This window comes from Bufo gargarizans, chromosome 4, assembly GCF_014858855.1.
Source record: "Bufo gargarizans isolate SCDJY-AF-19 chromosome 4, ASM1485885v1, whole genome shotgun sequence".
NCBI classification, from domain to species: Eukaryota; Metazoa; Chordata; class Amphibia; order Anura; family Bufonidae; genus Bufo; species Bufo gargarizans.
This window is the reverse complement of record NC_058083.1, coordinates 45,025,660-45,040,722: the sequence shown is the minus strand read 5'-3', so window position 1 is coordinate 45,040,722 and position 15,063 is coordinate 45,025,660. Positions and strand designations below refer to the sequence as shown.

At 41.1% G+C, this 15,063-nt stretch overlaps 1 protein-coding gene across 3 annotated transcripts in view; it reads left to right on the top strand.

Annotated features, from left to right (window-relative positions):
- FZD3 (frizzled class receptor 3) overlaps nt 1-6,951 on the top strand; it is a 59,227-nt gene extending 52,276 nt beyond the window's left edge. For 2 of the 3 annotated variants that reach the window (XM_044289875.1, XM_044289873.1), the window contains exons 5-7: nt 3,396-3,544; nt 3,709-3,945; nt 4,608-6,951. In XM_044289875.1, coding sequence (XP_044145810.1) covers nt 3,396-3,544; nt 3,709-3,945; nt 4,608-4,821 — 600 coding nt within the window. In that variant the 3' untranslated portion in view covers nt 4,822-6,951. The remainder of the gene's footprint in view (nt 1-3,395; nt 3,545-3,708; nt 3,946-4,607) is intronic. The other variant, XM_044289876.1, reaches the window with a different exon arrangement.
- The last annotated feature ends 8,112 nt before the right edge of the window (nt 6,952-15,063 follow it).

The following is a 15,063-nucleotide window of genomic DNA, read 5'->3' as shown; positions in this document are numbered from 1 at the left end:
ACTATAATACTGCTCCTATGTACAAGAATATAACTACTATAATACTGCTCCTCTATACAAGAATATAACTACTATAATACTGCTCCTATGTACAAGAATATAACTACTATAATACTGCTCCTATGTACAATTATATAACTACTATAACACTGCTCCTATGTACAAGAATATAACTACTATAATACTGCTCCTATGTATAAGAATATAACTACTATAATACTGCCCCCTATGTATCGGAATATAACTACTATAATACTGCTCCTATGTACAAGAATATAACTACTATAATACTGCTCCTATGTACAAGAATATAACTACTATAATACTGCTCCTATGTACAAGAATATAACTACTATAATACTGCTCCTATGTACAAGAATGTAACTACTATAATACTGTTCCTATGTACAAGAATATAACTACTATAATACTGCCTCCTATCTACAAGGATATAACTACTATAATACGGCTCTTATGTACAAGAATATAACTACTATAATACTGCTCCTAAGTACAAGAATATAACTACTATAATACTGCCTCCTATGTACAAGAATATAACTACTATAATACTGCTCCTATGTACAAGAATATAACTACTATAATACTGCTCCTATGTATAAGAATATAACTACTATAATACTGCCCCCTATGTATCGGAATATAACTACTATAATACTGCTCCTATGTACAAGAATATAACTACTATAATACTGCTCCTATGTACAAGAATATAACTACTATAATACTGCTCCTATGTACAAGAATATAACTACTATAATACTGCTCCTATGTACAAGAATGTAACTACTATAATACTGCTCCTATGTACAAGAATATAACTACTATAATACTGCCTCCTATCTACAAGGATATAACTACTATAATACGGCTCTTATGTACAAGAATATAACTACTATAATACTGCTCCTAAGTACAAGAATATAACTACTATAATACTGCCTCCTATGTACAAGAATATAACTACTATAATACTGCTCCTATGTACAAGAATATAACTACTATAATACTGCTCCTAGGTACAAGAATATAACTACTATAATACTGCCCCCTATGTATAGGAATAAAACTACTATAATACTGCTCCTATGTACAAGAATATAACTACTATAATACTGCTCCTATGTACAATTATATAACTACTATAACACTGCTCCTATGTACAAGAATATAACTACTATAATACTGCTCCTATGTATAAGAATATAACTACTATAATACTGCCCCCTATGTATCGGAATATAACTACTATAATACTGCTCCTATGTACAAGAATATAACTACTATAATACTGCTCCTATGTACAAGAATATAACTACTATAATACTGCTCCTATGTACAAGAATATAACTACTATAATACTGCTCCTATGTACAAGAATATAACTACTATAATACTGCTCCTATGTACAAGAATGTAACTACTATAATACTGCTCCTATGTACAAGAATATAACTACTATAATACTGCCTCCTATGTACAAGGATATAACTACTATAATACGGCTCTTATGTACAAGAATATAACTACTATAATACTGCTCCTAAGTACAAGAATATAACTACTATAATACTGCCTCCTATGTACAAGAATATAACTACTATAATACTGCTCCTATGTACACGAATTTAACTACTATAATACTGCTCCTAGGTACAAGAATATAACTACTATAATACTGCCCCCTATGTATAGGAATAAAACTACTATAATACTGCTCCTATGTACAAGAATATAACTACTATAATACTGCTCCTATGTACAATTATATAACTACTATAACACTGCTCCTATGTACAAGAATATAACTACTATAATACTGCTCCTATGTATAAGAATATAACTACTATAATACTGCTCCTATGTACAAGAATATAACTACTATAATACTGCTCCTATGTACAAGAATATAACTACTATAATACTGCTCCTATGTACAAGAATATAACTACTATAATACTGCTCCTATGTACAAGAATATAACTACTATAATACTGCTCCTATGTACAAGAATATAACTACTATAATACTGCTCCTATGTACAAGAATATAACTACTATAATACTGCCTCCTATGTACAAGAATATAACTACTATAATACTGCTCCTATGTACAAGAATATAACTACTATAATACTGCTCCTATGTACAAGAATATAACTACTATAATACTGCCTCCTATGTACAAGAATATAACTACTATAATACTGCTCCTATGTACAAGAATATAACTACTATAATACTGCTCCTATGTACAAGAATATAACTACTATAATACTGCCTCCTATGTATAGAATATAAACTACTATAATACTGCTCCTATGTACAAGAATATAACTACTATAATACTGCTCCTATGTACAAGAATATAACTACTATAATACTGCCTCCTATGTACAAGAATATAACTACTATAATACTGCTCCTATGTACAAGAATATAACTACTATAATACTGCCTCCTATATACAAGAATATAACTACTATAATACTGCCTCCTATGTACAAGAATATAACTACTATAATACTGCTCCTATGTACAAGAATATAGCTACTATAATACTGGTCCTATGTACAATAATATAACTACTATAATACTGCCTCCTATGTACAAGAATATAACTACTATAATACTGCCTCCTGTGTACAAGAATATAACTACTATAATACTGCTCCTATGTACAAGAATATAACTACTATAATACTGCTCCTATGTACAAGAATATAACTACTATAACACTGATAAACTAATGAAGCTTGTGATGTGTGAGTGTTATTAGTTTTTCCGTTTGGTGTGTAGTCTTGGTTAGTGGGCCCCTCTGTGTTACTGGTCTCTGGGGTATAATAATTAGACACCACAACATGTGTTGTCTTTAAGCCCTTGACAGCTGCATAAACTATAAACTGGTAGATGATGAGAGATGGTTGTAAGTGGACACCGAAGATGTTTTGGATGTGGTAGGAACAAGTGCGCAGTTCACACTATGTAAATCTCACTATGTTCTTGACATGTGAAAGAAATAATACATTTTAGTATCCGAGCTAAGACTGGAAGAATGTGCTTTATATTTTTTCGATTTGTTATAAAGGTTTTTTCATGTTTTATATTTCATCTTGCTTAGATATCTAAATTATGGTAATTTCATGATTAGCCACTAGGTGTCAGCACAATAGGCTGCACAAGACTGTTGAAGGACACTATCTCATTTTACAGCTTGCTGTGAAGATTAATGTCTTTATTTCTAGCATGTGATGGGCATTACTCACTTGGCACTGAGTAAAACATGTGTGCCCTGCAGTTGCATGCATCCTACAGGACCTGCAGCATGTGGCCGTAGAACAAGCACTAAATATATTCTCTATTTACATGTTACAGGTGACCAAGACAAGCCGTCCTGACCTGATTCTCTTCCTCATGAAGTATCTCATGGCACTTGTAGTGGGCATACCTTCTGTCTTTTGGGTGGGAAGCAAAAAAACCTGCTTTGAATGGGCCAGCTTCTTCCATGGTCGAAGGAAAAAAGAGTGAGTATATATGTGGTTTGAATAAAATGCGACCTAACATTTCACGGGATGAGATAATTGATGGATGGGGAAAGTGAAGTTTGGCCAGTCAAGACCCTCCTTGTCGAGATAGTATTTTAAAATTATGAGGTATTCTAAAATTTCTGCCTCATATATTTTTTCAGCAGAGGTGTGCATGAAAGTCGGCAGGTTCTCCAGGAGCCAGATTTTGCTCAATCCCTTTTACGTGACCCAAATACTCCAATCATCCGAAAATCTAGAGGAACATCCACTCAGGGTACATCCACTCATGCCTCGTCCACTCAGCTGGCTGTGATGGATGACCAGCGAAGTAAAGCCGGCAGCGTGCACAGCAAAATGAGCAGTTACCATGGAAGCCTTCACCGCTCCAGAGATGGAAGGTATGGGAGATAGAAACCCAACGTATTTCAAATAGGGGAGTAATGTTTTCAAGTGTGTGGCTATCCTTTAAGTAGCCGTGATCTGGTCTGTGACCAAAATGGCTGCTACAGGGTTCTAACTGCTTTGAGGGACCACCTAATTGAAGTGTCTAGAAGAGTATACTACTCATTGGCATTTAAAGAGAGTTGTGAACAGAGCATGTGGATTGGGCCTATACACTATTGGGCCCAGCAGAAAAGTCTCTTCTCTGATCCAGCACTATCGCATATAGAAGCCAAAATGGTCAAGTAAAAAAATATTTTTTCTATTTCTTAGTAGGCATCCATTTGGTCTTCATCTCATCACAGACTTAAGAGTAGACAAGTCTCTGGCTAAGGGGGCAACTTGTTAAAGCAGAAAGGTTCTTCCATTGCGCAATCTGCAATACATGTCAAACTTAAGCATCCATTTGATTTTCCATATCTTCACAGACCTAAGAGTAGACCAATCAGTAGCTGTAACAAGTGTCCAAAAAATGTCCCACCCTTTAGCTGTTCCTGTCTTCTTTCCACTGAGTCTGTAGATAGAAGGGGAGTTTTCAGTGTAGGCTTTTGTTTCCTTTCCTGGTTACTGCCTGACCACAGGTGGAGAAAAACTGACCAATGTATTGTCCTTCTTCTAGGTACACACCATGCAGTTACCGAGGGATCGAGGAACGGCTCCCCCATGGCAGCATGTCCCGTCTCACAGATCATCATTCTCTACACAGTAGCACCCACAGACTCAATGAACAATCTAGACAAGGTAGCATTAGAGACTTAAACAACCCCCTGGCACACATCACGCATGGAACCAGCATGAACCGAGTCATTGAGGAAGATGGAGCAAGTGCTTGAAGGACACGTTCAGTGGCACTAGAATGCACATTGACACACAATACATCCTGGTCACTTGGTGTCTCGATTGCACATTGAAATTGACAATTTGTTGACTAGTCATTGAGCAATGGAGCATATGCGGGACTTTCCATTCCAGACATGGGTGGAACAAAGACCATTTCAGCTCAAAGGTCTGTTAACAGTTGTCATATGGACCAGTTGGAACAAAATCTACTGTAAAATCTACCAATGGTTCCATATCTGGAAACTTTGACAATAGAATCATCTCCTGGTGCTTACTTCTTTTGGAGATGTACTCATAGAGTTGTCCAACAAGAGAACAGTCCCCATTGATTCACTGCGTGTCTCTCAGAAGACCTCTTGTGAATCACCCATTGTTTCTCCTGAATCAGTTTCTGGATTCTTAAATTATTTATTTGACCTAAACGATGATCAATTTTGTATTTCTATGTTCAGTTTGTAATTGTTTTCCAAGAAAATTAAATCTGAGAGATAAAAATGTGTAGGAACTTCTTAGAGGTTTTGACGTCCTACAGCTGAACGGCTTCTCCATGGCAGCATGTCCCAAATCATGGGTCATTATTCTTTACACAGTAGTACTTGCAGTCTCAATGAACATTCTATGCAGTCACTTTTAGAGTCCCTACAGCTGAAAATATGAAATATACAGTAGTCCTTTAAGGCCAGGGCCTCAGTATTGACCATGACCGTAATTTCTCAGCTTTAGGTGGAACCAAAATAGGTTGTTTTAACTGTTGCACAATTCAAGCTTTTTGAGACTCAGATTCATTGGGAAAGGTTGAGTATGTACCATGACCCATTTTATTGGATGGCTACTCACCATAGTTGCAACTTGTGCCTCCTGCAACTTTGACACTGCTCAATGTGATGGTCATTGATCGTCTTTAAGTGGATGAAACAGTAAGAAAGAGTTTTCCTCCAGGTTGCAAGTCTATCCTTGGCCATGTAGTCTAGAGAAAACTGTAAGTCATGAACTGGACTATTGAAGACATTTTCTAATCTCTGAAATGTACCGGAACTCGTCACCAGAAGGCCATTCGAACCTCTTTGACTTAACATTAGCACTGGGTTATAAATGTCAGTGTGAGTATGTCTAGTGGAGTCCAGCATAGACATCTGTACAACAGGACATTATCTTGTAGATAGGTTGAAAATGGAATTTGTAATTTTTGAAAAAAATAATGAATTTGCTGTATTTAAACTACTGTTTTAACTACTGATAAATTTGGGTATATTGCAGTATTTAACCTCTTCCAAGCCAGAGGAACATCTCAGAGGTCAGTACTGTTACCACACTGGACTCTGACAAGTTTACAGTCATCTAGTCAATGAAGAAAGAAACATAGTGCACCTTTTGATGGGACATAGTTGGAGCAGCCATTTTGAACGCTGAGTTTATAAAATTTGTCATATAGAATTTTGTGAGCACCTAGATGGTGGTCCCTGAGCTGGGAACCCCAGCTTATTTTCAAAACAAAGGTGCCTCAATGACTTCTCCAACACACAGCCCACACATATTAAGTTGGGATTTCCATTAGAGCATCTCCAAGGCGGTTTGGGAACACCACTGCTTCTTTGGAAAATTTGTAGGGATCTCAGATCATGGTCACCTGCCAATGTGATAATGTCATGTACTGACACATAAGTGACAAAACATCACCTAGATGGAGTTCCTCTTGAAGGTACTCTGATGAGCTCACTTCCTAGTCCCTGTATAACTGAAAGTGGGAACAGAGCTTTTCTAGCTAATGGGGGTCTTCCAGCAGATATTTGACTTTGTCATAACATGTAGCTTCTGACTTCCCCAGCACAAACATCTCAAAGTTTGGTTGGAGATTTCCATTTGAGTTGCTCCAAGAAGGTGTGAGGGCTGTGAGGAACCCACAGTTTCTGTGTTTTGGAAATTAATGGAAATATCAGCTCACGGTCCTCCACCAATACGGTGATGTCATCCTCTGACAGTGTGTATGTCATAACAGGACATTAATTTAGGTGAAATACCCCTTGAAGCCACCCTGAAGAGCTCAAAATGGTGGAAACGTCCTCTCCTAGCTTGGGCCAGGTCAAAACTTATTTGACCTGGCCACATACTTTTGTCAGCTTGCTGTAGAGCCCAGACTACTTCAACACAAATCCTATGATAGAGCACTATATCTCAAACATTGGGTTGGAAGTTTCCAATGAGGTATGTGGGCTGTGCAGAACACCACAACTCCTTTGGGAAATTAGTTTAGATTAAGATCTATACTAATTTCCCAAAGGAGTTGTGGTGTTCTGCACACGGTTGTGGTGTTCTGCACAGCCCACATACCTCATTGGAAACTTCCAACCCAATGTTTGAGACATAGTGCTCTATCATGGGATTTGTGTTCAAGTAGTCTGGGCTCTACAGCAAGCTGACAAAAGTATTATGCCAGGTTAAATAGCTCATGGTTATTGACATTGTCATCTTCTGACAGGGCATTTGTTTAGTTGGAACTCCCCTTGAAGATCTCATAGAGGTGGTCACCTCCCTTCCCCCATATGGCAAAGAGTGAGACTAGAGCTCTCCTGGTCCAAAGTTCTAAATCATGATAAGACTCTGTATCTGCTCTCTCTATAAGATGTGTGCACTTCACTATTTCCTAAAGGGGATTTCCAGGATTTGGTTCTTACTGAAAGATTCATACTCACCTGCTCCCTTTTGATCTGGTTCCCTGGTTGCATTCCACAATATTCTGGTCTCTGGCTTGTTTACTTCCGACCAGGGTATGGATGAGGTCATGTGCACCACTGCAGCCAATGACTGACCTGATCAGTGACCTGCCCCTAAGCAGGGACCAAATTCTGGAAAATCCTTTTAAGGATTGATCTGTTCAGATCTCCATATGGTTTCCTCCTGCTGACGTTTGTACTCCTCATCTATTGTATGATTGTCCTGTAGATCGCTGTACTTTTATTTGCACTCGGTTGTGTAGATTTATACTGTACCTACCTGTTTACAAGGCATCAACCTCGATCTGTAACAGACATTTGTTTTGCGTGTTAGCACTTTAACCAATGAGTGTAAAAAGTTGATTCCTCCTGTCTGTAGTTGTACATTTCAGTTTAGAGAGAGGTTGAATTTTTTTGTAATAAATTTTTTGTGAAATATATAAAAGTGTATGAGGCTTTTTTAACACGTATAAAAAACATGATAAATGATGTCAGCAAACCATGTCGCCAAATCACATGACCCTGCAGTCTATTGGTTCCACCCCTACCCAGCACATCCACTTATGTCATAACTTGGGTAAAGGTCACATGACCTGGCGCTATGTTTTACTATGGCTACCTCATAGAAGCTGCAGAACTGGACGGCCTGCACAATTAGGCAGAGCACAAATTGGGGCATGCTGCACATTGGAAAAAGGATTTCAGGATTTTACAAAATATTTCCATTTTGCACCTAATGCAAAAAATAAAAATAGAAAAGAAACTTCAAAACTCCTATTAACACACTGAGTAGTGGTTGGCGATTTTGATCAAATGCACTAAAATCAATAAAAAAAATAGCAAAATAATAGATAAAATAATTAAAAATTATAAATAAAATAATAAAAATCATAATAAAGTCATAATATAAATATCAATTTAAAAATAATTACAAGAAGGTAAGACACTTAGGGCCTTTTCACATGGCGTTACCGGGGAGCTAGAGATGAGCGAATCGATTCTAAAGAATCAATTCGTCTCATCAGCAAAGCGAGTGCAGACGCTCTGCTCCGGATTCGGACCAGCGACTGTCCGAATGGGCGCCCCCTATCCAGAGCCTCTACCCATTCTCTGCTAGTTGGAGCGGTGGGGCAGGCAGGAAATTTTCAGGCCTGGGCTAATTGTACAGCCCGGTCAATCTTGTGGCAAGGGGGCACTTCTTCACCTGCAAGGACTGCCCCTCACAAGTCAATAAGTCCCGCTGACGAGAAGAATCGATTAGTTAGAATTGATTTGCTTATCTCTATAGTGTGTGTTTACAGTAAGTACCAGGAAATTCTCAGTACACATATACTGGACCTTATTCACCGGACGGAGGCCCTTTTGGCCTCAATTTTTTTTTGCTGGACAGATCCACAAAACATTGATGACGCCCGTGTTCGAAACGGACAAGAATAGGACATGTTCTATTTTTTTTCCGGCCCCACAGAATGGGTCCGCATCCACGCCAGAAAAAAAATGTGGCGGATGCAGAACCAAACAGTGTTCGTAGGCATGAGCCCTTAATATGATAAAAAAAAAACATAAGTCCATCACGTTCAACCAAAGGATTGGAGGGGACGCAAATTTTATAAAAAAGGGAGTGAGACTCAGATTTCTAAACATTTTTTATAAGCCTTAATATAAAATGTTAAAACTGTCCACTGTTCCTGCTGTGACCACGTCCTGAGGAAGTCTATTCCACAGATTCACAGTTCTTACAGTAAAGAAGCTTTGATGCTTCTGGAGACTGATGTCACAACCAGACAGCTGAGAAGCTCTGACAGAAGCCTTTCAGAACCTCCTCCTTGAGTTTCTTTGTTGTGATGTTCAGTTCCTCATCTCGTTAGCCTCTCTCAGCTGTCATGTGGTTGGACTGATTGCATCCCTTTAAATTCCGCCCCATAATGCATTACTGGGCGGCTTATACTACTTCCTGGAGTGTGTGTGCATGCTGATCTTGTTTTCCAGTCTGCTACAAAGTTAAGTGCTGAACATTTATCTGTTACTTTCTGTTTGCTGGATCCCAGGTGACCCTGACTCCCTCCGTGTCTGGTGTAGGGAGCCGGTGGTCGTGTCCCCTCACTATTGTAGGGTGTTCAGGGGTTATATAGTCGAGGTACGTGGATATGCAACCATCCACCTCTGGGATCGTTGCATAGGCTGAGCAGCCAGGGAAAGTCTCAGGTCTTGTGCAGGGGTCTCCCTTATGGTTCCTTAGCTTTGGATCCAGTGAGTCATATATGCATGTTGCTTTGTCTTGTTTCCTGTACACCGTCCGTGACATTATAAGCCGCCAAAACCGTCTCAAGCATGGATCCGGTTTCACTTTTGGCTGAACGCTTCCAGGGTCTTTCATTGGAGGTAGCTGATCTCCGTAAGACTTTTTCTCAGCTTCAAGTGACCGGTTCAGCTTGCGTTCATGGAGTTTGTTCTGAGCCTAAGATCTCGCTCCCGGATACGTTCTCCAGGGGTAGTGAGAATTTTGTGCGTTTTAGAGAGGCTTGCAAACTCCATTTTCGCCTTCTTCCCCATTCCTCTGGTGATGAGGAACGGAGGGTGGGGATCATTATATCGCTGCTCAGGGGTAACGCTCAGTCTTGGGCCTTTTCGCTGCCGGAGGGGGCACGGCCCCTCCGTTCAGTGGATGAATTCTTTTTAGCCCTGGGTCAGATATATGATGATCCGGATCGTGTTGCTCTGGCTGAGTCTAGACTACGTCTATTATGCCAGGGTAAACAATCCGCAGAAATATACTGCTCAGAATTTCAGAGATGGGCAGCTGATACTGGTTGGAATGATGCTGCACTCCGAAGTCAATTTTGCCATGGTCTTTCAGAGGGATTGAAAGATGCATTTGCCTTTCATGAGAGGCCTATTTCTTTGGACTCTGCTATGTCTCAGGCCGTTCGTATTGACAGGCGTCTTAGAGAGAGAGGAGAGATGTCCCCTTCCTGTCATACTCAGTCCCAGGACAGTGCAGCGGTCTCATTCTGTGCGCAGGGGTCTCGGTCGCTGTCAGCCCCTGCTGCCCTCTGGGATCGTTGCATAGGCTGAGCAGCCAGGGAAAGTCTCAGGTCTTGTGCAGGGGTCTCCCTTATGGTTCCTTAGCTTTGGATCCAGTGAGTCATATATGCATGTTGCTTTGTCTTGTTTCCTGTACACCGTCCGTGACAACTGAACTTTCTCTTCTCCAGTCGGAGGTAGCGCCCCCATGTCTTTTGAGCGCATTTTACATGGAACAGCTTTTCACTGTATTTTTTGTATGGCCCATTTATATATTTGTATAGGTTAATAATGTGCCCCCTTAGACGTCTCTTCTCAAGACTAAATACAGTTCATTCTTTTAATCTTTGCCTTACAAGCAGCTGGTTGGTCTACCAAAATAATTTTTGCCATGTTTTTTACACATGGACACATAGAGCTTTTAATTATCATATTTTTGGACAAAAGACACACTGGAATATAAGACGCACCTAGGATTTGGAGGAGGAAAATAATAAAAAATATATATTTTCCATCAGACCCCCAAGCTCCATCAGCCTCAGTCAGACCCCTCAACCTCCATCAGCCTTAGATCAGACCCCCACAGCCTCCATTAGCCTCAGATCAGTCCCATCAGACCCCAATCAGCCTCAGATCTGACCACCCAGCCTAAATAAGCCTCAGATGGGACCTCACAGCACCCATCAGACCCCCAGCCCCATCAAACTCTGATCAGACCCCCAAATCGGACTCTATAAGCCTCAGATCAGACCCCCCCCCCCTTCCCTACTCAGACCGGACCCTCCAGCCCTTATCAGCCTCAGATCAGACCCCCCCCCTGCCCTACTCAGACTGGACCCTCCAGCCCCTATCAGCCTCAGATCAGCCCCTATCAGACTCAGATCAGATCCCCAATCAGATCCTATCAGCCTCTGATTGGACCTCCCCAGCCCCACTCAGATTGCACCCCCAGTCCCCATCAGACTTCAGACGTTTAAAAAAAAAAAAAAGTACCTCGCTTGCTCTGGATGGCGCCGCATATCCAGGACTCACCACACCGTTTCTTCCAGGTCCCGCTGTGTACTGTGACCTGGCAGCGCACAACATCAGGTCATAGTGTGCGCCTACGTGCACTCCATCCTGCTCTGTGCACGGTAATTTTTTTTCTTTTTTAGTCTTTTATGAAAAAAAAACTGTACAAAATTTTTTTGAGAAGTAATTTTTTATAGCTTTTTTTTCTTAATTTTTTTTTATTTTTTTCTCCCGGTCTTGCAGGAGCCATAACTTTTTTATTTTTACGTTCACATCGCTGTATGAGGGCTTGTTTTTTGTAATGGCATCATGTAATATTGTATATAATGTATTGGGAAGTGGTAAAAAAATTCCAAATGAGGTGGAACTGGAAAAAAAACCCTCACAATTCTACAACAGTTTTGCGGGTTTTGTTTTTATGGCAGTAAAGCGTTAGCGGTAAAACAGACCTGTGCCCTTTATTATACGGGTCAGTACTAGGGCTGCAGTAAACGAATATTTTAGTAATCGAGTATTCTATCGATTATATTTCTCGATTCATCGAGTAATCTAATAAGAAAAACCTTCTTAAAATAATGTATTACTTTATAAAAATGTCCCCCTTTCCCAGTGCCATCAGTTCAGCAGCCCCTGCATGCCATGTCTCCTAGTGTCCCCATGATGGCACTGCCATCAGCCCCTCCATCCAGATTGCCATGATGTCCCCCTTTCCCAGTGCCTCTATGCCATCCACCGTGTCCCCCACTCCCCCAGATCAACCCTCCGAGTGCCTAATCACAGGTGCCCACTGCCCCCATTAACCCCTCTCCCCCCCAATACTTTTATACATGGCAAATCCTAGGTGCTCCCATTAACCCCTCTAACGCCAATAACGTTATACATGCCAAATCACAGCTGCCCACATTTCCCTATGCCAAATCACAGGTGCCCCCATTTTCCCCAGCCCATGCCAAATCACAGGTGCCCCCATTTCCCCATGCCAAATCACAGGTGCCCCCGTTTTCCCCAGCCCATGCCAAATCACAGGTGCCCCCGTTTTCCCCAGCCAATGCCAAATCACAGGTGCCCCCATTTCCCCATGCCAAATCACAGGTGCCCCCATTTCCCCATGCCAAATCACAGGTGCCACCATTTACCGCCCCGCCGCCTCTGCTAACTTTATACTTACCTTTCAGTGCAGAGTGCGCCGACACACGGAGTCCGCAGGAGACGTGTCTTCATCCCAGCATGCACTGGGGACCTGACATCACACACAGCGTCAGCCAGCGTGCTGGCAATGTGTGAACACAAGGTCCTGCAGCGCGGTGCCGACGGGAGGCCATGGAGCGGTGAGTGAGAAGCTTCATTTCACTCACGCTCTGTGGTCATGTGATTTGAACAAATCCTCGATGCAGAAAAACTGTATCGAGGATTTTTTTGCCTCGATTACATCGATTAAATCGATGAATCGTTTCAGCCCTAGTCAGTACGATTACAGCGGTAACAAACTTTTTCTTATGGGGAGCCGTTTGGTCACCGGGACCTCAGCGCTCCCAATAATTCACTGCTCAGATGCGGGATGTGATTGTGTTGCCTCTTGTGTCGACAAATACTGCAATTTTGTCCTGGCTACCCCATAATAAAAAATTTACCTTCTATGGGCCACAGAGTAAATTGTGGTCCAGGAATCATACCGCCAGCATTAAACAGCTCCATTCTGCATCTGATAGAAGGGACAATACTAAGGCCAAAATATGGACTAAATAATGCTGCTCTACAAGGACCAAATAATACCACCGCGCCATATTACCACCACATAATGATCAAATATTACCACCATATAATGATCTTGTGAAAGAAACATCTACGCTGATGGCTATGTACAGTTCTATTGGATGATGCAGACTACAGGCCACGCCCTCTCTGTGCCACGGACAGCGTGGACATCTCTCTTGAATACCGGACAACATAAGTTGTTTTTTCCCCCCCATCTCCCCAGAGTGAAGGAATGCTGTACACCCAGAACAACGTACAATCTGTACTTTAGGAAGTTTTTATTGCAGTTGGTTAAACCTTACCTTATCCAAGTAGACAACCCCTTTAAGCTGGCGGTGGCTCCTGCTCAGTCCAGTAATCCAAGCATAATGGGGGCCATTGTATCACCGAGCGGGCTAGTGTATCCGCGTCCGTGTGCACTTAATACCTATTTAACAGCTCATTTGCATCAAGATATAAATTAACCTCCTTAAGCTTTGCCGGTTTCTTTTAACAGTGCTTACCCTGTAATCTCATCAGAGCCCCTCAGATCATGGGGTAAGCTGATAATGAGTATTTTCCGGCTGCCGCACACAAATCCCTCTGACATTAGGGCTAAAAGATTGTGATGAATATGTCTGCCGAGTGCTGCTAGTGATGACTTTTCACACCCGAAGGGGCGATTTTTATAGAAAATAGAGTCTTGGGCAACATACAACGTATATAATGCTGCCATGTAGTAATAAGATAATGCTGCTATATACAGTGCAGTACTGAATAACCACCGTATAGTGCTCAAAGTATCAAAATAATACTCTCTTAATTAGCCAACAAAATACCTCTATATAGTGCCAAGATAATACTGATATACGGTATGTATAGCCCACAATAACCACCATGCTGTTCCCAAATAATAGAGAGTATCAAAATAATACTCTCATAAGGAGTCCACATAATACCACCATACACTGCCAAGATAATAAAACTGTATACAGCCCATAATAACTGCTGTGCAGCACCCGAATAATATACAGTGTCCAAATAATACTCCCTTAAGAAGTCCACATAATACCTCCACATAGTTCCATGATAATACAGGTATATACAGCCCACAATAACAACCATACTGTGCCAAAATAATGTAAAGTATCAAAATAATACTCCCATATGGAATCCACATAATACCACTGTGAGGGACACCACCCCTCATGCCCGCTTGACGTCAACTACGTCGAGCTCACGAGACATGGTATGGTCACTGATTACCAAGACGCAACATTGCGCCCTCCTGGAGGAGCCTGTGAGGGCAGCTTGGTACAGTTTATACAGACTCCTCCTGTCCACGTGGGCACAGAGAGGCAACAAGCTGAGAGAGCCTGGTCACTGCCCCAGTGAAAACAGCGCCTCCTCAGCCCGGGTAAACTGCCACCAGCTTCTCGTTTGATATAAGCCCGGTCCGCTAACGGGATTATACAGGGTGAGAAACCAACCCGCGGTAGCATATAACTAGGCTGAAACACGGACGTGGGGATTCGTGATCGAGATACAAGATAGCACAAGATTAAATAATATATTTAATCGCCTTAAGGGCACACTAGATATAACACAATATACACTAAGAATACATACAGTGGTCTGAGGTTAAAAATACAGGTGATATGGTACAAACAGGATAACACAGAGTTCAAGTCAGTTACTGGGTAGATGAATGGTCCTTTGGGTTAGGGTTAGTCCTTTGCTGTATTCACATGGAGG